Source organism: Dermacentor variabilis, chromosome 1 (assembly GCF_050947875.1).
Source record: "Dermacentor variabilis isolate Ectoservices chromosome 1, ASM5094787v1, whole genome shotgun sequence".
In the NCBI taxonomy this organism is placed as follows: domain Eukaryota; kingdom Metazoa; phylum Arthropoda; class Arachnida; order Ixodida; family Ixodidae; genus Dermacentor; species Dermacentor variabilis.
In genome coordinates this window covers 241112288-241139728 of record NC_134568.1, presented here as the reverse complement: position 1 = coordinate 241139728, position 27441 = coordinate 241112288, and the positions used below count along the sequence as shown (strand labels likewise).

The 27441-nt window shown below is 44.6% G+C and overlaps 1 protein-coding gene across 1 annotated transcript in view; it reads right to left on the bottom strand.

Annotated features, from left to right (window-relative positions):
• Nucleotides 1-253: 253 nt before the first annotated feature.
• The window catches only part of Rpi (Ribose-5-phosphate isomerase), a 51705-nt gene continuing 24517 nt past the window's right edge, over nt 254-27441 (bottom strand). The window contains exons 6-8 of the mRNA XM_075672281.1: nt 9200-9341; nt 6100-6199; nt 254-587 (exon numbers count right to left, since the gene is read on the bottom strand). Coding sequence (XP_075528396.1) covers nt 496-587; nt 6100-6199; nt 9200-9341 — 334 coding nt within the window. The 3' untranslated portion in view covers nt 254-495. The remainder of the gene's footprint in view (nt 588-6099; nt 6200-9199; nt 9342-27441) is intronic.

Below are 27441 nucleotides of genomic sequence, written 5' to 3'. Positions count from 1 at the left end.
TTCATGAAATGCCCATAAAATGCCCCAAAACCAACAGCACAATTGCCTATGGACAAATGCAAGCAAGGGCTACTGTAGTCACTTGTACTTACTTGCCTTAATCAATACACCATTTTCACTGCACTGTAGCTTGTTTTCAATAATGCTTGTAATTGCAAATAAATAAAATAAACACAAATCAGTAACTTAATCTTGGAATGGGCACCATGTGCATAAATTTTAGCACGAGTGTTAAGAATGAAAGCAACAGCAATATATAAAACTGCATTTATTCTACACTTTAAGAGGAGGAAAATGATCCCTTGAAAAGACTGTAAAATTACCAGTGGCATTTGTCACCAGCTATCTTACAAACAGTAACTTCAAGTTAATAAGTTGACTAGCCAGTCAATATAGCATTGCACTGCCAAAGTCTGTTCGAAGCTTAGCCTATGCACTGTACATTATTCAACTTGGTATACGAATACAAAAATATAGCAAGTCAGAAAAACGGGCTCATGCAGCTTTCTTCTCGTTCACTGAGCCATCGTTTAACCCATAGTAGGCCTTGTGCGCCATTCCAACAAAAAGACCTGTTTCAACAACACCTGCAAGTGTAAAAAAACACCGCATCAATATGAGTAAGCAAGACTAATTCGCACACTAATGTCCAGAGAAAGCAATGAGTTTGAACAGTTGTGCCATTACTCCAAACATTTATCACCATTTACTTCTAATGCAAACTTTGCATTCGAAGACTTCAAGAAATAACTGTACAGATTACATTTTATAATATTTATCACTACAATGGGACAGCAAAAAGTCGTATTGTAGATTACCCAGCCAAGCAAGATGAAGAAGCTATAGGGATTTCCATTACACTTGGAGAGCAGATAAGCATTGCCAAGATAACTTTTGAGCACGTAGTTCTCTAGATAATTTAAAAGAAAACAATTACAGCAACATAACAATGAAAGGAATGAGGAGACATTTTAGCAAACAGTCAAGAACAATTCAGTTCTTTTACATATTGCGGCCCTTAAGCACTTTTTGTCCCATATTTATTTAGTAGTATAAGTTAAAGAAGGACACAAAGTGCCAGGAAAGCTTAAATGAAGCTTAGATGAAATTTAAATAAAGCTGTTCAAGGCAAGCTTCCCTCCTTCCTAGTTGGCTTAAAATTTTTAAAAAAACCTTTATTCCTCAAGTTATGGTACTGAAAACTTGTAGTTATACTGTTGACTCCCATTAAAATGAACCCAGTCAAGCTGAAGTTTCACATATGAGGAACAATGTAGGAACATTTGGTAGGTTTGCCGAGACCCGGTGAAAAAAGAAATCCATTTAACACTAACCACTAATTCAGTAGAGCTGAATTTCTGCAACCACCACTGATGCCTGCTACATACTCAATACACACCAACAGACTTGAAGGAGACAACACTTCTAGCGACACAAGGAGTAAATGGTGTTTCAGCAGCCATGAAGAGCTACACCAGTGACAACAATGATGCAGAAACTCACAGGGCTGACACATTAGAAATGCTAATTGAGGAAATCCTCAAAGTGTTTCTGCAGGCCAATACAATTATTGTGAGGACAACGCCCAGGAGCTACAAGGACACACAGTGTTACTGCATAATGCAGCTGTTAATGTCCTGAATGCTTTTGTGTATCTTTTTTTTAACAACATGAGGACACTGAAGAATTTATGAGCAAGTCAGGAGAAATGTCATGTTTTGTAACTGCCCACAAGTTTGCACAGCACCAGCAAGCAACTAATACAGTATACTTCTGTTAATTCGACTTCATTTAATTCGATTTTTGGGTTAATTCAATTTCGACCAAAAGTCCCGGCCGGCGCCCATGCATTTCTGTGGGCCCAAAGGTTTGTTATTTCGATTAGAAAATTGGCCTTTGCTGAATAACTTGAGCTTGGCCAGCCAGCGCACACACAAACCCTTTAGCGGCAGTGTCTGTCTCGGCATAGCTTAGGGGCCAGTAGATGTGTTGAACAAGCGTCATTTCCCATCAAAAATGCCCATTTTCGGCCTGCCCTAGAAAAATTTTCAAATAATAAATGTAGCTCACAATGTCTAATTCCAGTATTTATGCAATTCTAATACCTTTTTTTTTCGAGGAAATTGGACTGTGAATTGCGACTGGACCAAGAATTGAAATGCAATTGCATACGAAACCAAAACAGCCTTCATGGCGTTCATATGCTTTACTGCACAACACAAATGTACTTCTGTGAAGCTGACTTTAAAAACAGTGCAGCGAAGCTGACTTTAGAAAACTGGCCTTTATTGCGCAATGCGTATTTTTCTTGCTAAAAAATAGAGTACGCATTAGATTTCTATTTGCTAAGGAGCTTCAATGTAGTTTCTATGCTACTTTTCTACTTTATACACATAGAAAGTGGGCCCGCGTTTCATTCAGAGGCGCGTTACGGTTCTTGAAGATACTTCCAAATGAATCAGTGGTTCGTTTTGACGCTTTTTATGCATCTTGTTTAATTCGACCTGCCAGATAATTCAATCAACGTTGTCGGTCCTGTCCAGGTCGACTTAATGGAAGCTGACTGCACCTATTGTTGATGTGTGCAATAAGCTATGTTCCCTATTATATAAGCCAAATACATGTCTCTTCTTACATCTCTCTCTTGGTTTCAATGCTATTTTGTTTATATGGTGTCACAGATATTTGGGTGCACCAGGAATAGTAGATCTTTAGTTTTGCAAATCAATTTTGTTGTGATGAACTTTTGATAGGACGAACAGATTTCCCAGAATCCCTCCGAGTTAATCTTAATGAGACTACGCAATTTTATGTGCTTTGGATATAAGGTACATTTTGATTTATCTTAGTGATATTTTTATGGAAGTTTACTTATTTTCTGGAATTATTCACAAAAGAATTGTGCAGATTTCACCAAACAGGGTATCAGTGGCTTCTACACAATTGTAAAAAATCCAACAAGACCAACCTTATTGCTCTGTCTACCCTGGCATCTACACTAGACAGAAGTCTCTACTGAGTATATAAGCTCAGAAAGTTTGTCTATTGGATTGTTTTTAATCATGCTGAAGCCACTGATACAACCCTGTTTAGTGAAAGCTGTTTTTCCAGAAAATTAATTAAAATAAACTTACACAGAAACAAAATCAAATGAGTAACTCATATTCGAAATAAGAACATAAAATTGCATATATTTACATGTTTTCATCACTGTAATTGAAAGAATGAAACTATAAAACAATTTTTTGTTGTAAGCCCCAACCAGACTACCACTGACGAAAGATTAACATGGGTATGTGGGCTCACTAACAATGTGTATAATAGGGTTTCACTTTTAAACACGAATGTACCGAAATAGAACGCAAGACGGCACTAGACCACCCAGCGGCTATAGCACTGCACAATTAGAGTACACTAATCCCAATATTCTGAAGATCAGACTAATAAAATCAACAACATTAATTGCATAACTACCAATTTCCACTAAAACTGACCAGAACCTGAATGTCGCACACAGTGTTCTGTAGTTGCACGGACACAATATGAGGCAGTTTTGTTGTTTTAGTGCAGCAAGTCGAAAATGTAGCCCTTAGGCCCAAATAGCACAGCTGTGCCACCTGTGACTTGAGTATAGTGGAACTCCTCTAATATGTTTTCCACAGGATCAATAAAAAAAAAAGTAATACTCGAGAAACGTATTGCACGAGCATGTCGTTAAAATCATGCGAATGTGCTGTTGAATATTAAAACAAAGACACTACGCACGATTCAGCCTCTAAAAGATTTAAAGTTGTCGACCGATAATGCAAGCTTGACGGGGACCCATTAAATGTCCAGGATACCGTATTTACTTGCACAATGAGCGCACTTGTGCAATGAACGCAGCCCCCACTTTTCCAATCAAGAAGTGTGTTGTTTTTTTTTCTCACATAATGATCGCACGATGAACTTGCTGCCATGAAGTAGGAGACACGTGCCATGATTCAACGTCTGATATGGAATTCAGTGGGTGCAATTGTGTTCGATGCCATGTCGGACGCCGAGTCGTACTGTGTGTCCTAGTTTATTGCAATAGCAATTATATGGATGCTCTAGGCGCATTTTTGCCATCATCGTGGTTGTGGTTGTCACCGAGCGCCGCATGGTGTAGGTGCGAGTGAAAGTGCACGAGGGAAGCCGACAATCGCGGTTCAATCTCGCGCGGTCTTTCGTCGCACAAAATGTCCCAAAAGGGGAGGGGGGGGGGGCGCGTTGTACTCCCGCAGCAACTGCATATTGCACTACTGGGCCCAGGGACACCGATGATCGCGGTTCAATCTACCACGTACAAGGACGGAAAGCGGGGAAACATGCCATCTTCTGTCACATGCATGGTGCCGGGGGGGGAGGGGGGGCGGCGTTTTACTCCGGCAGCAATTGCACATTGCGCTAACGCACAAAATAGCTATATGCTAAAGCTTGCATGGCTGCGGTACGCCCTATCTTCAAAGCGATCTGTATTGGGGGCTGAGTCAATGGTGGCTCATACCTTTGTGCATGCTGCATTCGTGCCGCTCTGTTTGCGTTGAAACAAATGTTTGCAAGTTTATACTGCCAATAAAACTACTATCCTTACTTTGTGTAGCTGTCTACACATTTTCTATCGCAATCAATGGTTCGCATTCCGGGTGAAACTGACTTTTTTTAGATGTGGCCGCAGAAAAAAAAAAAAAAAATCACTTAAAAATTTACCCCACATAATGAACTTTGCACATATTTTTCTGGAAAAAAAAGCGCATCAATTATGCAACTAAATACGGTACATGGATTCTGCAAAGAATGCGGTACGTATTCCAAAAGTGGCCAAAAAAGGTGTGTCATATTTTCAGATCACCACTTTTGGGGATACATTATCTTTTGCAAGATGTCGCGTGACTAAACTAGATGCATCGGAGGGACTACGAGTGAAGGCTTTCTAGGCACAGTGCCAAGCTCGCTGTCTTATCACAGTGCAGGATTGCTATTGTTTGCCAAGGCATCCAGCGCTACGAAACTTATAGAAGTATCTTCCAAAGTGATCATCTGAGAATACAGTCCAAGTTTGTCACTGCACCGCAGCGTGCACGTACGCTTGCCTGCAACCTGGTCAATTCATATTTCGACCATTGTCATGCTGTTGCTACCTATAGACAACAGTACAGTCGTTGCATGCATCCAATCTACATGCGCTAGCCACATAACGAAGTCAACCGAGTTGCAACAGCCAAATGGTCACAGCTTTCTTGCAATAATCATTGTCCGACACTTCTCTCATCGATGCTGACATCAAGAGTGGAGTTGACGCCGCCACTTGAAACTGCCTGAAAGGTTGCCCGGAATTTAGTTGCTACTGAACACAGAAATGAAAAAAGACTGGACACGCAGAACTCACATGACAAACAGCAAATGAACCACATGCAGATGATGCAGTCTTTCAACACTTTGCGACGTGCCTTAGCTTATCCTGCAGTCTGGGTGCGTTCAGCAACTAATGGATCGACTACGCTTTACTAGTTTTGGGTTGAAGGAGGAACCAGGGCATGACATGGCCAACAACACATTAAAACCAAAATATAGCTATTTTTTCCAATTTGTGACCAAACTGGCACGTGGTCGTGCAGCCCAATATCAAGTGGCTTGCTGCTAGGTGTCCAAAATTTTAGAAATTTCAGCCAAGACGGTGGTGCATCAAAAGCACACATTGGTGGTGGTCGAAAGTATGCAGATATAGGGTATACAGCACAGCCTGTTGACAATTTTCTTTTAGATTTCTTACGTTTTAGACTGTACCATTCATATATTTAAAATTATGCGCCAAAGTCGCAATGTGATATGCAGGGACGTTGTGGAAACAACAATTTATCAAGGATTTTAATACAAGGCTGTCTATCAGGCTTTTGCCACGACCAAGCTTAGCAATGCTATATCCAAGAAAATGTATGGACGAGGAACGTATCAGCAGGGTTCTACTGTGTAAGAAAGCTGAACTATGCTTGAAACAGCTTTTAAGTAGGTCCTGACAGTCACCTGCAACCATACACAAAGGCGGATTACAAAGCATATGCAGCAGACACAACTTACCAGGAATCATCTTCAGTGCAGTATTAACAGTCAACCAGTCCTTCTGTGCGGTAAACTTGCAGTCAAGTATGAAGTTTCCATTGTCGGTTACAACTGGTCCCTTCACAAATACAAAATAAAACAAAGTTGTGACTCTGACAGTAAATAACCCAGTTAGCATAATGTGACAAATTAAAATTCACTATTTGCATAACATGAAGCAAAAATGCTATTTCTATACCTTACTTGCTCAACAATACGTTTCACGTCTGCCTATATTCGCTCAAAGAAGGAGCCAACGAAAAAATTTTCATTACATACAAAAGTCATTAAGAAAATGTTGCAATACGACTTAGCCAACGGTCACACTTCATTGCAAGTACACATGGATTGAGAAATGTCTTAATTTATGTTATTAGATAGTAGCACAGGCCCTGAGCACATGTTTTGCGAGCTGTGGGAATGTGAAGTGCTCACATGCCATCATGGTCAGAAGTCTAATACCGGGCAGTTTAGAGCTACAACGTTGCTTGTGGTTTGAGTGTGGATAAGTGTCAGGAAGAAATGATTCCTGTGCTTGGGTGATGACTGCTCTCACTGCAGGTCAATACAGTGAAACCTCATTAAACCGTAGTTGGCCGGAGCTCGGAAAAAGTAGCTACTAAACGGTAGTACTGCATAACCGAAGTAGCATGCGATCCCCCATTTACTTGTCAAATACGGAACTCGGAGAGAGCGCGATGAAAGGGGAAAAAAGACATGCAGTATTTATTCACTTCACACGACAAAAGTGTTATTTTCATTTGATGCTACGGCAGCCTAGCGGCACCAACAGCGGCCTCAAACTTCCTGAAGCTGCGAGCCAGCTTTTCAGCCAGCAACCTCTTCTCGGCAAACACTCGTTGGCATTGCATGTTCTCCATGCACGTGGGCGGTAGCGCTGCAGAACTCGCAGGGCGCCTTTTTCATTGTGGAGTGCTGTTCTCGCCGCGATGTTTGCATTCATGAGGCTGACGTAACGCGCAGCTTTTGCCACTGTCAGGCCTGAATCGCCCGTGATGTTGTCCTCATCACTGTCGCTAGTCGACACTTCGGCAACAACAGAGGCAATGATGGCGAAAAGTCAAACCTCGTAGCCGACATCTCCTCACGGTCGCAGCAGCACTGCTGAGCAACTTTGCATTCCAAATGCCACACACCGTAGTAAACAGTACATCCCTGTCACATGCAAGCGCCGACTTCTTCGCGTTACGTTCGATAGCCCGAACAATGTCTAATTTTTCTTTTATGATGAGCACCCGGCGTCTTTTTTATCCAAGCTTCGGTACGGCACGAGTCCTTGTTTGCACGTCGCCACAACACTCTCTGGCACGGCGCCACGCACAGCACCGAAATTATGTTGACGTTGATGTGGCTTCACGCGCAAACGCACAGGGCGCTTGAAGGCCGTTCTGATCTCTGAGGCTTGTTGTTTTGCCAGGCCACCCGATGGAGACGACGCAACGCTGCGCTTGCACAACGAAATATGGAAACGCTACATGTTAACAGATATGTACGCAATAAGCTGGTACGGTTTATGTGGATACAAAACACATTATGTTTAATGGCCGCTGAGTCAAGGATTTGACTTTACTACTTTTAAAACAAAACTACTGTTTAAGCGGGTACGGTTTAACAAGGTTTTACTGTATTCAGATGGTATCGGCAGTTCCAGAGAGAAAATTTCAATGTTCAAAATGCATGAAGGTAAGGATGCCCAGTTTCGTCTGTCGCAGAGCAGAACATCGCCACTGTGCAGGAGATGCTAGAGAGAGACAGGTGTGTGACCTATATTGTGGAATATTCCTGCACAGGCAATTCATTCTAGTCTTCATGAACACTTTCAAGTGAGGAAAAGTCTCTTCTCATAGACTTTTCCGGTGGAAAGAGATGGTGGACGGTGTTCGCGTCGCAGATGGTTTTCATGATACAGTGGCCCGGGCAAGCGCTACCGCCCGCACTGCCCAGGGTAGAACCCTCCTCCCCACCCTTCCTTCCTACCCATGGCGCAACTTGTCCCCGTCGCAGATGGCTTTCAAGATACAGCGGCCCAGCTTGTGGCCAACCGTGCTGCCCAACGTAGAATGCACCTCCCCTCCCTGCTTTGCCTCTCCCCTGAAGCCTTGCGTGTGATGAAAGACGGCACGCTTCCTCCCAGCTTTCCTCCCTTTCATATGCAAGATTAAGCCGTTATCACCGGCTCACCCTTGCACGCTTTTACTTGCACATGCAGCATAAGGCACCCAGCGACAATTTTAACACCCTCAAACTTTATAGGGAACCTCACGGCGACACTGACAGCAGAAATTCACTTGGAGTGTCCATATAATTGCCATCGCAATAAAATGAGGGCATCTGCCCACCTCTGGTGACCATTAACTAGTGGTGTGCTTCACAAGTGTGGTCAGCATTTTCTAAGACAATAAAGCATCCCTGCACAGCAAGGTAGTTTTTTTTACTTTTGAGAACAATATTGCCATTGTGAGCAGTGTCGAGCGTGTGGAGACATTTTCATTGCTTGAAACATGCGACGCTCTTCTACAGCACCAGACCTTGTGAACGGCTGACTGTGTGTGCGAGATGAAGGCTATAAATCTATGGCTGAAGACAGATTCCAGAGTCGACCTTGAGCCGAAGCTAATGTTTCTGCTCATTGTACAGCCCAATGTTTCAGCGTAACAGATTACCAAGCAAGCTGGAGCGAGTGCCAAAACATCACAATGGTCCTGCTACAACATGACTACCTCCTATGTCAATTGTGTTATACGAGATAGACCTCCTGGGAAATTTAACTAAAGCTGGTTCATAGAAACGCTATTATAGTAATTTATTTAGAGTGCTCCGAGGCTAGCCAGTATATTTTCTAGTTCCAACGTCCACGACCTTCATTTAATGCAAAAAATTGCTGCTTATAGCAACAGACAAATAGTCTTTAGTTTCTTATGCAGAAAACTGTACTTTGGATAATTCATGCTGGTATATAAGGGCGCATTGTAACAAAGCTTCACTGTACATGACTCCTTTTGCGCATCGCTTTAAAAAACATTATATGTTATTCGCAGATGTTCCAGTATTTACTTACACATTTCCTAGCTGCCTGCCGCAATTCTGCCTTATGCCCAAGCAGCTTTTCTATTTTCCTTTGCACAGGGACATAGGACATGGGTATCACCTCAACAGGAATGCCCTTCTTCCAGTTCTCGCCAAGGGTCGAGGAATCTTTCCTGCACAAAGATAATGGTCTGCATGTGATTTATCATACATTTCTTGCATGGCAAAGCAACATTGTGAAAGATTATTCAGTGACATAAGCCAGCAAGTTAGCCAGGAAATTAAATGTGATCACTGCTGCATATAACGACTTGCAAAGTATTTGTTACTGCAGTGGAACCTTGTGAATATTTATACGACGGGAATGTGGCACAACACGCACTAAATGGTAGTACACACTAACTGGCAAATATAAATTTGCATCTCGTTTTCTGTGCTGTCACGAAAAAATGAAGAAATGCTACGCCACAGTAAATGTACCTAAAATATACAACAAGCGGTTTCTTTTTCTTTTTTTAACTGCACAGTGAAAAAAGATTCCGGCTCACTTGCATGACTGTGCCATAGAGCACAGGCAATACCAAGCAGCACTTCCGAACTTCAGCAAGGAGCACAGCAGCAGAGGGGACAATGCATCGACTTGTCGAGATTTCTCTGATATGCATATAGGTATGTAAGTTTGTACAACATACTAAGTGACAACTGGCACCGCTTCATTGAAACACAGTACCCACTGCTGCACGGTGCCAGTCATCTCACGATTCGCATGGCATGCATTGCCTGTTAAGCGCATGCTGTTTTTGTGCTATGATGCAAGCTGTAAACATGCATTTTCCAACAGGCTGCACTCGCATTCTTTGGGAGTGTCTACAGAGTAGGCTAGTCATCTGTATCTGTACCACTTCTCCCCATGCATACAGTGCACAAGTGTGGCATGCAGCTTGTTGTGCTAAGCAGCGACGGTGGAATTCTTTCGTTTCTGCAGATGACACACACTTGGACAGTTTTATGCTATCTATTGTAGCTTTCATGTTACAACACTTGACAACCTCTAATGGTTGTCCCCAAATTAATTCATTACACACAAGTTCAAGATTTTCACATCAGCATGTTCACAAAGACCCATTCTGTGCAATAACGCTATTGGTTTTATTTTTTAAATGAAGAAATGAGCATAAAATATTTTTTAACTTTCCTATGCATACTGTCTTACTAACGACTTTAGCAAAAAAAAAAACATTGTTTTTATGAGGTGCAGATAAAGATGGACAGCTTTATTGCACTCATCAATGTTTCAGGATCTAAGTGCAAAAGACAGAATTATTTTGTCTTTATTCGTTGCGAAATGGCACTGGGATGACTGCAAGCAACTGCACAAAAAATGAAAGCTGAGAAAACGGAGCTCAAAGTTTCATTTGTTGTAAACATTTAAATATTTACTTTCAGCGCCTAAAAGCTGCCTGGGATGTAGTCTTTTGCCTAGGAGGACATATTTTCTTTAGATTTTCATGTAGTTTTCGGCTTCTTTGCAGCAGTTTCGTGCAGCTTAGTTGCCTTTTTGATGCATCATGCCTCCATGCGTTGTGCAAAGGTAGATGATAGCGCAACCTCTTCATTAGTGAGAGTTGGAGCTGAAATCCACAGCTGAATGTATGATGTGAAAACTTCTGCTTTCGTCAATGTCACGTTGCCGTCACGACCACACGCGGACGCCCTGTCACCACAGCCCATGGTCGTGTTGTCACCAATCACATTGACCGGAACATGCAGCTCACTGCTGCGCAAATGCACGTGAGAGAGGGTCATCAGCAATTCAAATCTATAACAGCCAATAGGAGCATGCACTGTGCTGCACGTGACTGCTGCGCCCAATCGCAATGCCACTTTTGCCTTTTTTTCGCTCGCGTTTGCTGGTTTATTTTTCGGTGGAGAAATACATTGCTGTGGGTATCTTGAGCTTCGATCTCTTCAGTTTACGATGATACTAAGATGGCAACGCTGCATCAACAGACAGCCGAACGTTCCGCGGTGCAACGGCGCTTGGCGAAGTCAGATGTTTTCGCAATTTTAGATGACAGCACTCTAGGAAAGTGCTGTTTTTTCTGTTTCTACTGTGTACATTGTTATAATATTTCACCACGAGGTAAATAAAGGTCTGTGGACCATGAGAAAAATAAATTGGAAAATCGGAAATTGACAATTTGACCACTTCAATTGCCGTGTCCCCCTTAAAAACATGTAGTATACTGAAGAGGAAGCTTTAGCTCGGGGCTCTTATCTAAATACACGGGCAAGGAGATATCGTTTTTTTTGGCAATCACTGCACCAAATTTCGTGCGGTTTGTAGCATTTAAAGGGACACTAAAGTGAAAAATGACTTCTTCTGCATCAGTAAATTACCGTTCTAGAACACCAAAAACACACCACTCTTACAACGATAAGACGTTTGGTAAACCAGAAAAAGCGCAAGAACGAAATACGGGTGGCGACGCCTACTTATGTTCCCACACCTGGGGGCTGCGATGTCTTTAATTTTGATGGCATCTTCTAGGGCCTACTAATTATATATAGCGGTACAGACTGACTGCATTGTGTTCTAAAGGAACCAAATATTAAACATGGCAAGTTTCGGGAACCTTTATTCAGCCAACGCGGCCCAAATGCTAAAACATACTTTGGAATCTCTGATGTCACGCTGACATACCGGCGCGATATTCAAATACTGATACTTGGACCTTCATTTTCTCATCTAATAATCAAACTATCTTTTTTAAATGAGTGCCTGCAGGGTTCTCAAACAATGCTTCATTAGTCTAAACTGATTTATTGTTTCGCTTTAGTGTCCCTTTAAAAGAAAGTTAAAATCTAGTGCCTGTTGGTAGCGAATTCGATTTAAGCCATCAATTTTTTAATAAAAATTGTTGAAAATTGCAAGTTTTCAGAAACCCAAGCTACCAAGTTTACAACTACACCTCAGCAATGAAATATGGTATCACAATTCTGTAAAATGCATCAATAGCACACCTAAAGTGGCAAAATTGATAATTATACATGGCCTCAAACAAACCACTAATATGCAAGTAGTCTTTTGCAAAGCCCTTATAAACGATAAAACAAATTCATGTAAGATATAAAGTTATTATTAAACTTTTCCGCTTTGGATGCTCCAACGGATGCAGTTTACAGAAATGCGATATCTGTTCTTGGTGCAGAGCTACGAATATGTGAACTTCGTGCATCTATTTCTTTTTCAAGCTTACTAATTTTTAAATATCCTTTATAAACAATTTAGTTCTTAATAAAAATTTCATTTACAACAGTCACTAGAATTTACCTTTTCGTCTCAAATGCGACAAACTTCATTAAAGTTGGCCCAGTGGTTATCCAAGAAAAGCGGTTCTGCATTTTATGTGTATTTGAATAGGCGGCATCGGAGTTCGGCCCGAGCTAAAGCTTCATCGTAAGAACGATTCTGGCAAAGCAACTTTCAAACTATGAGATAATATAATCTGCTCAGTATTTCTTGTACATCTGCTGAAGATGAGGATAGGAAGCTGGGAAAGTTTGTATTGGTTCATGGCAATAAAACCAGTGCAGTGAAAACAAAAACAAAGGTTTACCAATTTACGCGAGAAATTTGCGAGGCCTTTAGAACATGCAGAAAGTAGGACCAAGTTATGCGAGTCAGCTTTAAAAGCTCCCCAGGTTGCACTCATGTGTACAGGGGTATATTTGTGCGTTCTCTGCAATAAACTTCAGTTGGAAGTTGGCACTTGTCCTCACCACTCCTTTGTTGTCTCTGTCAGCCGAGCTGTGCACATCGCTATTACTAGAGTCCTGCATTTTTGTAGCTTATTTTATGGCAAATCAAAGTTGTTCACAGTTTATCTTTTCATGAAAAATCAGAGTTCATCAGAGCTTTCTGTTACCGTTGAATTAAATTCAGAGTCTACCTGCCTTTTTGGAATTATTCGCTTTTTAGTTTCACCCATGACCTAAAGATAGCAATGATTAGAAGAAGAAAAAAAGTAGTACAGTAGACCTTGGCTAACTCAGGTCTTGGAAATTCCATTTTTAGGTTAATTTGTTCCTAACAGACGATCCCAGCTGGTGCGCATACATTTATACGAGCCCAAGCTTTTGATATTTGGATCGTAAAATTGACCTTCACTGGAGCATTTAAACTCGATCAACGCACATGCAACTGACCCAACCAATGACCCCCCCTGGAGAAGTCTGTCCTGGAGAAGCATTGGGGACAGTGTACGCTTCTAACACACGTTATCCCCCATATTTTCAGCCTGCCCAAGGAAGATTTTCAAGCGATAATGGTAGCTTACAAAGAACGATTATAGTATTTACCCCAATCCACCTTTTCCATTTTCCCGTGGTGCCCCTCTGCCGCATGCCTCTGGAAACATTTTGGAAGGGTGCCGGGGCTTTCACTGGTTGCTTTGTGTACTTGCGCGCACGTTGAGTGCACATCGTTGTGCATTTCGTGGATCGCAGACCATTATTAATGGCTTCTTTAGGGCAGCATGTCGTTCCTGGAAGCCATGTAGCACTCACTGACTACTGGGTGAGGCCTGAGTGCGCTGTTGCGCAAACAGCGTGGCCGATAAAGGCACGTTGAGTTCCGTTCACCAACACGGCTGCCTTGGAGTTTGTTGTCACTGATTTCAGCACTTAAAGCTCAGTTTATGTATCTCTTTACCCATTATTTAGACATGTCGCATATTCAAGAATTCTTCAAGCGCAGCCTTCCGTATCAGATCTATCAAAGCAGTGCACTTGTTTACATCGACATCTACAGCCACAGATCATTGTTAGTGCAAATATTGCGGAAAATGTGCATCACTGATATGAAACAACGTCAAAACGTAGCAAAAGATACATATCTGCGCATATGTGCCATGTTGTTCCACCCCGAGACTTATTGTTCTCCCATGAGCAGCCGAACCACTTAAACAACAACTGTGATCCAGATTTATCCAGATCCAGAATATATATATATATATATATATATATATATACGCAGGAAAGAGACGACGAACTTTTTGGGAGACTTCTTTTACTTAACGTTTTCGGCTGGTGGACCAGCCTTCGTCAGAGCACTGTACTCTGACGAAGGCTGGTCCACCAGCCGAAAACGTTAAGTAAAAGAAGTCTCCCAAAAAGTTCGTCGTCTCTTTCCTGCGTATTTTACGTCGGGTCCTGCGTGCTGAACTTTGAAGAAAACCCCTATATATATATATATATATATATATATATATTATGCGCCATTATTTATTACCGATTCTCACTTTTCTTTAACTCCATCATACTAACAATTTGCATGTTCCATAAAGCATTATTAGAGAAAACTGTGCTCACATATGCACACATTTATAGGCGGTGTTGCTCTTTCGCGATAATGCAGATGCCATCACTGACACCATTGGTATAACTGAGTGAGACGGTTGCTTACGCTGCTGTATACCAAATGCACCGCCACTTGTTTACCATTTGATGCAGAGGTAAACAGTGCATCTTTCGAATTGAGAAATGTGTCTGCATAACCACACATACAGACCCACCCATCTAGGCAGCAAATACTGTACAACCGGCAGCCTACGGGCACGGTGACGTACAGATGCTGGTACAGCATTGTGTCACCGATTGGCACTTATTGTGTACGCACCGTGCGAAATGAAGTGTAATTGATTCCAAATCTCTAAGACCAGTACTGAACTATAAAAGCAGTTTCCTTCATCCTAACTGCTTACTTGTCAGTTCAGGTTCATCGGTAGCAGGGGCATGAACTTGACGGACGCCAGGCTTAACCTTCACTGAACAGGATCAACATTGGTTCAAACTTCATGTGCATGAATTGAGAGGGTTGAAGCTTGTGCATTTCAACTTGGAAAGCATGTTTGACTCATTTTGATCATGATTAATTACATATGTAAGAGAACACACTGTCACTATCACATTGTCGATTCAACAGCCGATCGCACAGGGTTCGGTCAAACTATGGTTGGTCCGCAGATTTTGTCGGTGCCGTCGATAAGAGAGCCTGTTGCAGTACAACAACTTGCACTCATCGGTTGCGTCGTCGTCAGTCTGATATGATAAAATGGTTTCAGTGACGCACAAGAGTAGGTGAATCGTTGGCGTGAGCATCTAATCAGTCCCATATCGACCAAGTGTTACTGCGCCTTAAACGAATACATGAAGTCAGGCATGCGCTGCCCCCACCAGCAAGTGAGGGCCGATACTGCAAGAAGACTTCGTCAGCAACCTGATGTTATTAAGTGTCGCCCAAGTATAACGCACGGGTTTTTTGTTAAATTCGCTAGCCATCACTGAAAGGCAGCAACTACCTGGCTCATGGTACAGTCCGGACAACTCGGACGAAGCCCTGGCCACTTTCTGTTTTAAAGTGGAGTTTTAGTCTTATGCTACGCACGTTTTCGACACCACACCATGGTCGAGCTAACATTGGAGTTTCAACGCAATACATGGCATGAGTGTTCGTAACAGCGAGTGTCTGAGCGCTTTTCTTTTTTTTAGGGGACTTTCCATCATGGCGACCCTTCCAAAATGTTTCACAACTAATCTGCTAGGGCAGGGCGCATGCACCATCGCACCATGAGAAAGGCGGATTCTAACATCTGCCTTCTTTCCCCAAGAAAATTGGCCTAGGAATTGCCTGTGTAGTGCAATTGGATACCAAACCAAAACCATGTCGCCGAGTTCGCAACAGCCTACTGTGAGAGCCAGTCCAGCCAGTATCATGTTTCCTCTCCATTGCCATCGCAAGATGGCGGCAGAAGTAGATCCATAGTTCTCATGCAATGCGATAACAATAACATGCTACTTTCAGTCTTTGATTATGAAAATTCATTCAAAAGATGTTACTTTGAACGCTAAGCTACAGTAGAACCGCATTAATTCAACCTTCGTTAATTCAAAAAATCTGATAATTCAGACTCGTCCTCTTGTCCCAGCAGGCATGTGCATTATTTATTGCAATCAAACTCTCGTTAATTCGGACGTATTTGGCCGCACATCAATTAATTCGGATGACCCTCGGAGCTCAGCGAGCGCTGCAAATTTGCAATGCAAAAGAGCAAGAACGGTGTTAGCATCCAACCGAAACGAAGCAGTGGAGTACCCATTGAAGAGTCATCTATAGAAGCTATACATTAATGACAGCAACGCCGAAACGCTTCATGCCTATTTGTGCCTTTAAAGCCTTTATTCTTGTGTTCACTGCCATGCACACCACCGCTTTAGCCGCATGCCTTTATAACTGCATAGCTGCCATCCATGATCACGTCAACAGTGACCGCAGTCTTGTCTGGAGCATTTGTACCTAGCAGTAGTTCCGTTTTAACTCTGTGTGAGCATCGACCAAGTAGCTTCAAGACCACAAGGTCGGCATCCATGATCGCATTGATAGTGTCAGCGGTTTCGTCCACAGCAATTGCGTCAAAAAAGTTGTTTAGTTTTGACTCGCTGCAAGGCTGTCAAGGATGAAAAGCACCAGCTACATCGCAATTGACGGACGATCTGTTGGCGACCAGCTCACTGGAGAAAAATAATGCCGAAAAAATAATTGCAATGTGTGTGCGGTAGCGATAAGCATGTCTCAAATGAAGGCGCACACCGCAGCTGGACTACAAAGGAAGTTGCGAGACCTTCAACGCTGCAAGAGCCACTCAGTCACAAGATGACTAGAACTGCCGCTTCCACACTGCTTTTGTACAAAATAGAAACAGGATTTGCTCATTCATTCAGTAAATAAAAGTGTGTTGATGTAGTCAGTATTTGTTGATTGTTTTCTCGATAACCTCGATAATTCAACATTTGGTTATTTTGAACATTGTTTCAATCCTGTGAAATCCGAATTAACAAAGTTTTACTGCAGCTGCAACAAGTCGCGTCATGTGTTTTCAGTGTTCCGAAGAATTGCACGCGTTATAGGACCAAATAGCAAAGTGGTTAGCCTCAGGGCCACGATCCCATTTGTGGTTGTTGCGGAGACTGATAAATCAAGAATACCAAACATACAATGGACCACAGAGTCCACACAGATATCGATAAAGTACTGCCTGAAACTGATGAAAATGACACATTAGGAGTAAATAGATTACTATTCTGTGAAGGTGACCTATCCTGATTTCATTTTTTCTTGCTCATAGCCAGAAACCTAGGCACGCTACATATCTTTTGCTATTGTTGAAAGATCAGGTATGCATTACTTTCTACTTTGTTCTAGAGTTGTAATGGCATACTTACTTTAGTTTTTCTGCTATGAACACAGAGAAAGTGGGTTTTATCGAATTAATCCGAAAGCACAGAACCCTGGTTATGACTCTTGGTACCCAAATCAATTGAGGTGGTGAACTGCTAACCAAATTCGATCCAGCTATCAAGGAGTAATCTGACAAGCGTCTCTTTAGATGACGCAACTTCGCAGGGGTACTGACAATATTTTTTTCTCTCTTCAAATGATGTTTTGCCACCTCTAAATACTAGAGAAATACATTCAAGCCTCACAGCACCCTAAAAAATTAATAAAGCAGGTTTTCAAAAACCAGTTTCGTTTTCATTTCTACTGTGCTGCGACGTGATGCAGTATGTGGCCATATAGCAGCAGGACATTACGACATTTTGACTCGCACTTTGATTGCTCAGTCATCTGTTATGCTGCTACTTCTACCCTCACAGAATGCAGCAGCATACAAGGACACCAAATATTAAAAAGATGCCAAGTTATTAATCAAGACGTTAAGTTAGGCTAGAATGGTGGATGGATGGATGGAATAACTTTAATGGAAGGTCCTGCGAGGTACGGGGTGCAAGGTCCCATAGAGCGGGCTACTCCCACGTTGGGACCGGGAGTTGTAACTCCCTGGCCGCATTGTGGGCTCGCTGGACAGCCCAGAGCTGCTCCGCTGGTCCGTGCTGCGTAACGCTTCTTGTAGCCTGGCGGAGTCTTGATCCTTGTTTGCGTGGGTCCGACCACACGGCCAGAGCAAGTGATGTACGTCTAGTGTGCTATGGCAATTTTCACAATACGGTGTTTTGTATAGGTCAGGCATGCAGTGATGTAGTCTGTTCTGCGTGGGGTACATGTTTGTTTGAAGCATTCTGAACGTGAGGGCTTGAGGCCTGGTGAGCTTATTGCGAGGTGTGCTGTATATTCTGCGGTCTAGATAAAAGTGCTTTGTGATCTCGTTATATGTGGAGGGAGGGCGCCGATTCTCGCTGGGATGGTCACGACCAGAATAGGTGGCGTCGCAGAGGATTAGGTCTCGCGTGCTCCTGTGAGCCATCTCATTGAGATTGCGAGGGGCGTCCTCGATCTCTCCGAGGTGTGCCGGGAACCAGCAGATGGTGTGATGCTGCAGCGGTGCGGATCTATTGATTATTTGCAGTGCTTGGCTTGCAACTGCTCCTTTCTGAAAGGCTTTGACGGCCGAGCATGAATCGCTGTAGATATGGGTGGTGGTCGGGTTTGTGAGCGCGAGTGCGATGACGACCTGTTCTGCTATCTCGGACTTGTGGGTCTTGACAGTGAGAGCGTTTGTGACTTGACATTGCTTATTGATCGTGGTGGCAATGAAGGCCTTCCTGGTCGGTTACTGTGCCGCGTCTACAAAACAGGCTAGGATCTTCTTATCACGTATTTCGCGCAGGATGAACGATCCGCGTGCCAGCCTTCTGGGTTGATGGTGCGTGGGGTTCATGTTCCGCGGGAGTGGGCGAACCATGTAGGAATTGCGTGTGTCCGTCGGAACGCTTTGATATAGATTCTTGATTACTGTGGTGTCATGACCTAGTTTGGCTAGCATTGCTCTACTCGGTTTGGCTCCACAGAGTCTTGTCCATTGAGCCCGTTCTTGAGCTTCGGCGATTTCTTCAAGTGTACTGTGTACCCCCAGTTGCAGCAGGAGCTCTGCCTCGGTGTTCTTGGGGATTCCCAGCGTTAATTTGACTGGCTTCCTCAGTTGTACATTGAGTTTGTCCTTGTCCGCTACCTTCCATCTGTGCATGGCCGCCTCGTAGGTGAAGTGGCATAGCGCAAAGGCGTGTGTTAGCTTGAGGAGACGAGGAGCTCAGACTTCGCAGGTGAACATCGCAGGCCGGTGGGAGCGAGGTATTCCTCGATCGCGTCGATCGCTTGCTGCAGAGTGCTCTCAATTGATCCCAGGCTACCTCCGGGGACCCAGAGCGTTATGTCATCTGCATATATGGTGTATTTGACATTCTCGATTTGATCCAGTTTCTTGCCTAGGCCGGCTAGCGCAAGGTTAAAAAGCGTCGGAGAGATGACAGAACCTTGCGGGGTGCCCTTGCCGCCGTGTCTGTATTTCTGGGACTTGATTTCCCCTAGACGGAGGGTGGCCGTTCTGTCGCTCAGGAACGATTTTGTACAAGTGTAGAGTCTCGCGCCGAGGTCGAGGTCGGAGATCGTGTCGAGTATGTAGTCATGTGATAAATTATCGAATGCCTTTTCGAGGTCTAGCCCTAGGATTACTCTTGCGTCTCTCGTGTCTGCGTCAATGATCTCATGCTTGAGGAGCTTCATGGCGTCTTGAGTGGATAGCCCATGTCTAAAGCCGATCATTGCTGCGGGGTAGATATCTTTTTCTTCATGATGTTTTGAGAGCCTGTTTAGGACCACATGCTCGGCTACCTTGCCGACGCAAGACATCAGCGAGATAGGTCAGAGGTTATTAATGTTGGGCGCCTTGCCAGGCTTCGGGATGAGCATGATGAGGGCCGTTTTCCAGTCTTCGGGTAGTGCTCCGTTCCTCCAGATTTTGTTGGTTTCCTCTGTGAGGGTTTCGATTGAGGCCTCGTCTAGGTTTCGAAGTGCCTTGTTAGTTGCGCCGTCTGGCCCCGGCGCTGACTTGCTGTTTAGGTTCTGAAGCGCCGTGCGTATCTCTTTGGTTGAGAAATCCCGATCTTGCTCTGGGTTGGCTTTGTTGCGATATGCTTCGGCGGTCGTGCTTCTAGCATTTTTGGCCAGCGGGAGGTACTTGTCGGTGAGACGGTCAATGAGCTCATTTTCCGTGGTAATCTTGAGTTCCTCGTGCAGGATCCTGTTCAGCGTACGACCCTGGTCTGCTTTGGTTCTGGTTCTGTCTAAAAGATGCTTGAGCAGGTGCCACGTTGTCCCGCTGTTGATGCGGCCGTCCGCGGCATCCCACACTTCGTTCCATTGCTGGTTAGATATTGCGTGCAATATTCTGCAATCAGCTCGTTGAGGGAAGAAATTCTTTTCCTCAGCTGTCGATTGTGTCTTTGTTCTTTCTATCTCCTAGTGAGCGATTGTTTGGCTTTGAGCATGTGAGCCAGTCGGCTGTCCATGCTTTGAACGGGGAGATGTGTCTCTATTTCCTTCATGGCCGCTTTAATGTCGGCCTTTAGTTTTGACGTCCATTGTTCCATTGACTCTTTGCCTGTTCGGCGTTCGTGTCTGAACTCACGGAACTTGTCCCAGTCGACATATGTCATTTTTCTGGGTTCTCTGGATGGGGTGTCAATCGTTGTCTCGACAAAGTGATCATCGCTGCCCAGATCCTCGAAGAGGTTGTTCCACTGATAGTTTGGAATGTTGCGCACGAAAGCGAGATCTGGCGTTGTGTCATGGTTGACCGAGTTACCCGTTCTTGTGGGGTATTCGGCATTCGTGATGAGCGTTAGGTCAAGTTCATCGGCGTCGTTTAGTAAGTCCTTGCCCTTGGCTCTGCTGGTGATGTATCCCCAGGCCGTGTTAGGGGCGTTGAAGTCCCCGGCCACGATCATGGGGTTGTCACCGGCACGGTTGCGGGTGAGCTGAAGTATTTGCCTAAATTTTTGTGCTCTGTGCTTGGGGCTGCTGTAAACATTTAGAATGAATATGCCCTTGGCGTTCTTGGCTCTAGGGAAGACTTCCGTCAGAATGAATTCGCAATTGCTGCGGTCGTGATTAATGTTGTGTGTCGTGAAGGCTAGCTTGTTGCTGACCAACGTGCCGATACCTCTACATTTGTGTTGCGGTGTCGTTGCAGTCACGTCATATCCGGATAGCGAGGGTGTAGCGGTATTTGCCTCTTGTAGGAGAATGATTTGGGGTTTGTCTTTTTTGGCTCGAATGTATTGTTGCAGGGGAACCTCTTTGCGGATGTAGCCCCTACAATTCCATTGCCAAAGACGAAACGGTTCAGTTTGCACAGCCATCTTTGTTGTTGGCGTTAGGTGGCCTTTGTGAGGCCACGTTGTTGCTTTGTATATCGAGCGACAACGCCTGAGGTAGCTTGGTGATAGTAGACTGTGACATCACAGACGGGTGGTCTGCCATTTCTAGCGCGTTGAGCCTTGCCCCATGGCTGTTGATCGTCTCCATCATGTGGTTGATTTGTACCGTTATCCTGTCGTAACCTTCCTTGAGGGTCCCTACAGTCGTCGCAAGTTTGTCTTGCCCTTCCTTCAGTGACGCGACGGTAGCTGCAAGCGCGCCAAGCAGTTCCTTGATTTCTTTAATGTCGCTGTCCATGCTCAATGGATGTGTTTGTCACGGCTTTTCTCTTATGCGGATTGCGCGTGGATTCTGCGACCGGTACTTCCACTACCATGGGTTCTGATGTGGCTTCGGTTTGATTAGAGTCGGAGGGTGGTGGCGTTTTGAGTTGTCCGATTTCCTCGACAAGTTGTGTGATTGTTTGCCTTAACTCTTTGTTTTCGTGTTCTAGTCTTTTAATCGTATTTGCTATTTCTACTTGCTCTGGCCGTGCCATCGGACTCACCTGGCTGGCGGCCTGCTGTTGGTTCTGCTGTTCTTGTCGCTCCTGTTGTTGGTGCTGGTGAACTCGTTGGGCCCACGTCAACCGGTCATCACCACCAACTCATGGGCTGGGGGCGAATCGTATCCTTGACGAGGATCTCTGGCTCGGGTTCCTGGAGCGACCTCCCGACCGTGACAACAGGTGACCGCGGTTTCTCGATCTCGAGCGCCCCCGCTCGCCAGACGAGCGAGCATCTGCGTTGGCGGCCACATTGTCGTTGATGGCACTACACTCGTCGTTCTTGAGCGGCGGGAAGTCTTGCTGACTGAGGGCGATCGGTCCTGATCTCGTGGTGCTTTTGCTTGCATTTGCTGCGATTCTTCTTTCAACTCGTCTTCTTCGGACGACGTAGGGGAGTTGGAAGCGGTTCGTACATTCCTTGCTTGCCGCGACGCGATTTCCCTCGCAGAGCGCACACTTGATCGAGGTGCACACATGATCTGCGTTAGGGTTAGCTAGTCCACAGCCTTTGCAAATTGCATCGTTGGGCGAGGGGCGTACGTCGGCACAATGGCAGAGTCTGCCACACACATGGCACATGGCAATCTGCTTGCGGTAAAGAGAACACTTGATCAGGGCGTTGTCATATCTGACATAGTTCGGGACATGAAAGCCGTTGAAGGCGATGATGACCGTGCCAGTTTCCTTGATTCTCTTTGCCACCAGAGCGAGCTGGTTGCGTGGGTTGACGATCTTGCTGTTTATGGAGTCCTGCGTCTCATCGAGCGGAACCCCTCTTATAACGCCTTTGCACGTTTCGTGCGGCGCCGTCCTATATGCAGTGGTTTCAAACGTTTGTTCTCCTATGGAAATGCTGCGGATCCTGAGGTATTTCGCTGCGTTTGCTTCGGACGGTGTGCTGACCACCACGATGTTCTGCTTCAAATTGGGGCATATCGTGTCCTCGCTTCGCTCGTTAGGTTCGATGCAAGCAGCCATGCCAATTGCTTTGGTGACCGTAAGTTGGCCTACCTTGTTGATACCGCCACGTATGCGAATCCCGATCTTGATGTCATCTTGGGGAAGCGCGGGCATCCTGCTTGCTTTGATCAAGGAGTTTCTCGCTGTTGAGATGGTTGCGTTCGTATTTTCTCCCTTTCGCTGGAGGTTAACGAGGTTGGGCTGGCTCAATGCAGTCTTGATAATTGACGGGCGCGGCGCCACGGTAGTCCACCCGGCGTCTGCGGTGAAGTCTTCCGGGCTCATGTCTTGGCCATTGACTTCGTATGCCATCGCTGTAGGGTCGTTCTTGGGTGGAAGGCTTGTTTGTTGTGATCGCTGGAGATCCCTGCAGCCGGGGTGGGCGCGGGGAGGTCTGGGGTCGGTGGCGGCTTGGTCGTAGTCGAGACGGGCGTTAATGGCGGCGGCCGTACTCGCCGTTAGGCTTACAGCCTGAGGCAGGGCGACGAGAGATTAAATCACTCGTAAAAAAGCCCAGAGGTCACGCACTTGCCAAAATGTGGTCTCCTTAGGTAGAAAAGAACTTCAAGAATCCGATTCCGAGTAGAAAAGGTGCAAAACTGGGCAAAAGGCACATGTAAATTGGCGAGAAAGCGGGAGCCGGCGCGGACGCATCCGCAGCAAGCACATGCTTCTTCCTCCACTAGAATGGTAGACTGAGTGGAATCTGAATCTATTTGCTTATGAGAGATGGTTTATTGAACACTACGCTTTTACCTCTGAATTCAGCCTTTGAGCTGCAGTGCCAATGATTGCTGTGCAAATCCATGGAATCTGTAGTAGTATTCGCATATACGTGAGTCTTGTTATGTAGTAAACGTCTTTAGAGGCTGCCAGCTTGATTTTCATCAAATTTGTGTGCTATAACATACTGACTAGAAGCTACCATGATCTATGTTGCATGGGGCTGGAATGGCATCAAAGTGGCATCACTGACTTACTTCCATTTTTTAGATTAGTTTTCTGATATTACAAGCATCTGCTATTGGCAAAAGTGACCAATCTGGCATTCTGCAATTGTAGCCTGCTTATCCAGCTGAACTTCATGTTTTCTTTAGTGTCGCTTTAACTCTTTCTTTACCGCAAAAAAATTGTTTTTTATAGGTCATGGAAAAAAATTTACCGTTATAAATAATATTCCAGCACATATTGCAGCACAGCATATTGTGCATAATAAAATGCTCTTTCCAAAAACATGCATTGTGAAACAAGAGAATTATTAGGTAAAACATACAAATTCTATAAAGCACCATTTTTGCTGCCTGTTGATAACAACAATAAAGAAACATGATATCAACAAAAACATTAATATCAAATGAAATTCAGAATACACATTTCAAAGATAAATAACCCAGGAATAGTGCCTGAAAAACATAAATGCTATGTACACAGCCATCCTTCGGATACAAAAAAGGAACTAAGACCAGTTCATCACTCATGCGATGCGGTGAATCAGTTCTTGGATTTTGTGAAGCATAGGTGCACTCCGCACTTTTCCCACAAATCATCTGGTTTTTGTTCAACTTTGCCGTCCTCGTAAGACATTGTGCAGTTCCGCCTTTTCGGCATCTTCTGAGGATGGTCCGATGAGAAGTCCAAGAAACGTACTTCACCAGCTCATCTAGGGTCGTGCACCTCTTCCAGGATGGATTGCTCTCAGCCTAGCTGGGCAACTACAAGATTATGCATCCAAGCATATCTGTTTGCATTTTTGCAGATTCTCTTTATCAAGTCTGCAGAGAAGAGTAGAAAGAAATCCTACAACATTGTAAACTGTCTTACGCTGCTCCGTAGCGCTGGGCCAAGATGTGCTATGGGCAGCCTTTTTGGCGTGAACGGAAGTTTCTTTGATGTCGATAGCAGCACATTGTGACCAAGCGAAGTATGCACCCTGAAGATAATCAGCACAGCTCTCAGGTCATGCAAGAAGATCGGCAGATAAGCATGCACAAAGAAGGAGACCGCTCACGGCCGTAAACGAAACTCGCCGGTGAACAACTGTGAATGTCCCAAGCTGACTCAAAGCATTGTTGCCATCAGAGCTTGAATCTATTTTGCTGTCATCTTCTGAATCATAACTCGAGTCCTCATCACTAAATTGAAGTGTGGATGCAGCATAGTTTGAAGCACGACGCTTTGCTCGCGACACAGCTGCACAGGACGACGCCATGGGAGTGACTTTCGATAACTGTGCAGTGACACCAGCAGCACCCCTTGCCAGCATTTTATGAAAGAAGCGAAACCGAAACTCTTGGATGCTGGTTGAAAATGCCAGGTCCACATGTTGGACATGCGGCGTACCTTCAGAAATACACTTTGGCGGAATAAAACGACTCGGACTCCAAACCAAAGCTCACTAGTGAACCCCCCCCCCCCCCCCCCAGCTGGCGATATTTTCAGTTAATTATCACTACTCAGCACTGTCGGACGACAAAGCCGACGATATAATTTAATTCTTGACTTGCTGGGAGTCATTGGATTACAATATTTTGATGCTAGTGCAATGTAATCGTGAGCGGCATGCTTTTTTCTCGTGCACAGCAGAAGGTGACAGCCATGCCTCTTTTCACTACAACATACGCACATTAGTTCGCAAAAATGAAATGTCCATCAAAAGTCGCAACGCTGCCAGAGTGCAAAAATTTTAACGGATTCTGAAAGTTCAGTGCCTGTACTAACTAACAGATTGCCTTAAGTGGATAAGAAACTGCTCCAACATGTCGAAATCGGCTATCTAAAGCATCGATCACCGGTGATCAATTTGAATAGGTGTGGTAACGAAAGAGTTAAGCTATGGCACCAAGACAACTGCCATTAACCTTGCAGGTAATTGGCAGAAGACACAAAATGCCCAGAAACACAACTGTATTCTTCTGTTCTTAAATGTGGCAAGCAGTCGCAGACAAAGAAACAGAAATTACCGGAACCTCTGTATCAGTCAGATGATGACCATGATGACATTGACGCTCGGACAGACGCACTGGCCAGAGAGATTGAGCGACTACGCAAACATAAGGAATTGGTAATTCTGCGTCGTCAGAAAACAGGACCAACACGTGACGCACCAACCACTGCAAATGCTACCGTTACGTCTGGATCCCGTCCGGCACAACAGGTCAACCAAGCTGTTTGGACAGCAGTTTTAGATCAACTTGCTCAACTAACGTTGCTGATTCAGAATTGCCTGCATCATGGCTAATTCTCTGAAGCAGCTGTCACAGGATGGAATTCTACAGTGGAATTGTCGGGGCCTAAGCTCCAAGTTAGGAGAAATTAAAACCAAGCTTCAATATAATAAGCTACATGTATGGGCACTACTTATTAAAGAGCATAATAAGCTATGCTCCCTGTCCAATTTTAATGGGTATCATAACCCATCTATTAGAGATAGATGTGCTACTACAATGGCTTCAGCTCCGGAAAAAGCTGAAGTTTATATATCATCGCATATAGCTCACACAGTGATTGATCTGGAGCCATGGTGTAGTGGTAATCAAGAAGTTGTCGGGGTCCTGACACGACCAGTGAAGACTCCTGTCATTCTAGTGTCATTCTACGCCAGACCACAGCGCACACGTTTGAACTTGGGGTGGATAGCCCATCTCCGGTCTACGTACCCGGGAATTCCTATTCTCGTGGGTGGAGACCTCAATGCCCCACATACAGAATAGAGGTACAAGCACAACTGCCGAAGAGGATACCAAGTTAAAAACATCATGAGCGATGCCACTTTTACACTGTTGAACCATCACGCAGTGGCTAGCTGTGCTGTACCCTCAGTACCTAGAACAAACGCTCCAGACCTCACGTGGTGGTTGAGTCCTGGAATGCCGCAGTGGCGGGTGGAACCAGATACATGGGGCAGTGATCATATGCCAATAATGATTGGTTTGCACAGAACGTGCATAAAGAAAATTCGACGAGGAGTAACAGTCACACATTGGGATAAGTTTCGGGAATTATCGATTGATAAAGTACCTTCAGAGCCCTCAGAAATTCTTCCCACTTTGCAAGAACCGCTACGGAGGAACACCACTGTAGTTGTAGTTTATTCACCACTGTAGTTGACGAGGAACAACCTCAACTGGACCTCGCCCTTTTGCAACTTTGGGCAAAGCGACGTCAGGCAGAAGTGTATGCGTCGAGGAATCCCGATGCACCAGGTAGCCTTGCACGTGCTAACCATATAGTGGCGAAGGCGCGTCAGCACGAAAAGCAACTTTCTCGACGACGATGGTATGAGTGGTGCGAGAATCTTGGATCGGGCATTGGAAACAGAGCGCTTTGGCATACGTTCCGATCAATGGAACGCGGTCATAAGCAACCTGACCCTGCAGCGAGCGTTAGGTTAGCGATGCAGAGTTCGCCACATCAATTTGCAGAACACGCTGCTAGAGCGTTTTTCCCGAAATACGATCACGCGTCACCTATAAACTGCCCCGAAATTGATGAGTCTGACACAACTTCCAAATCCAAAATATCCAGCCCTTTC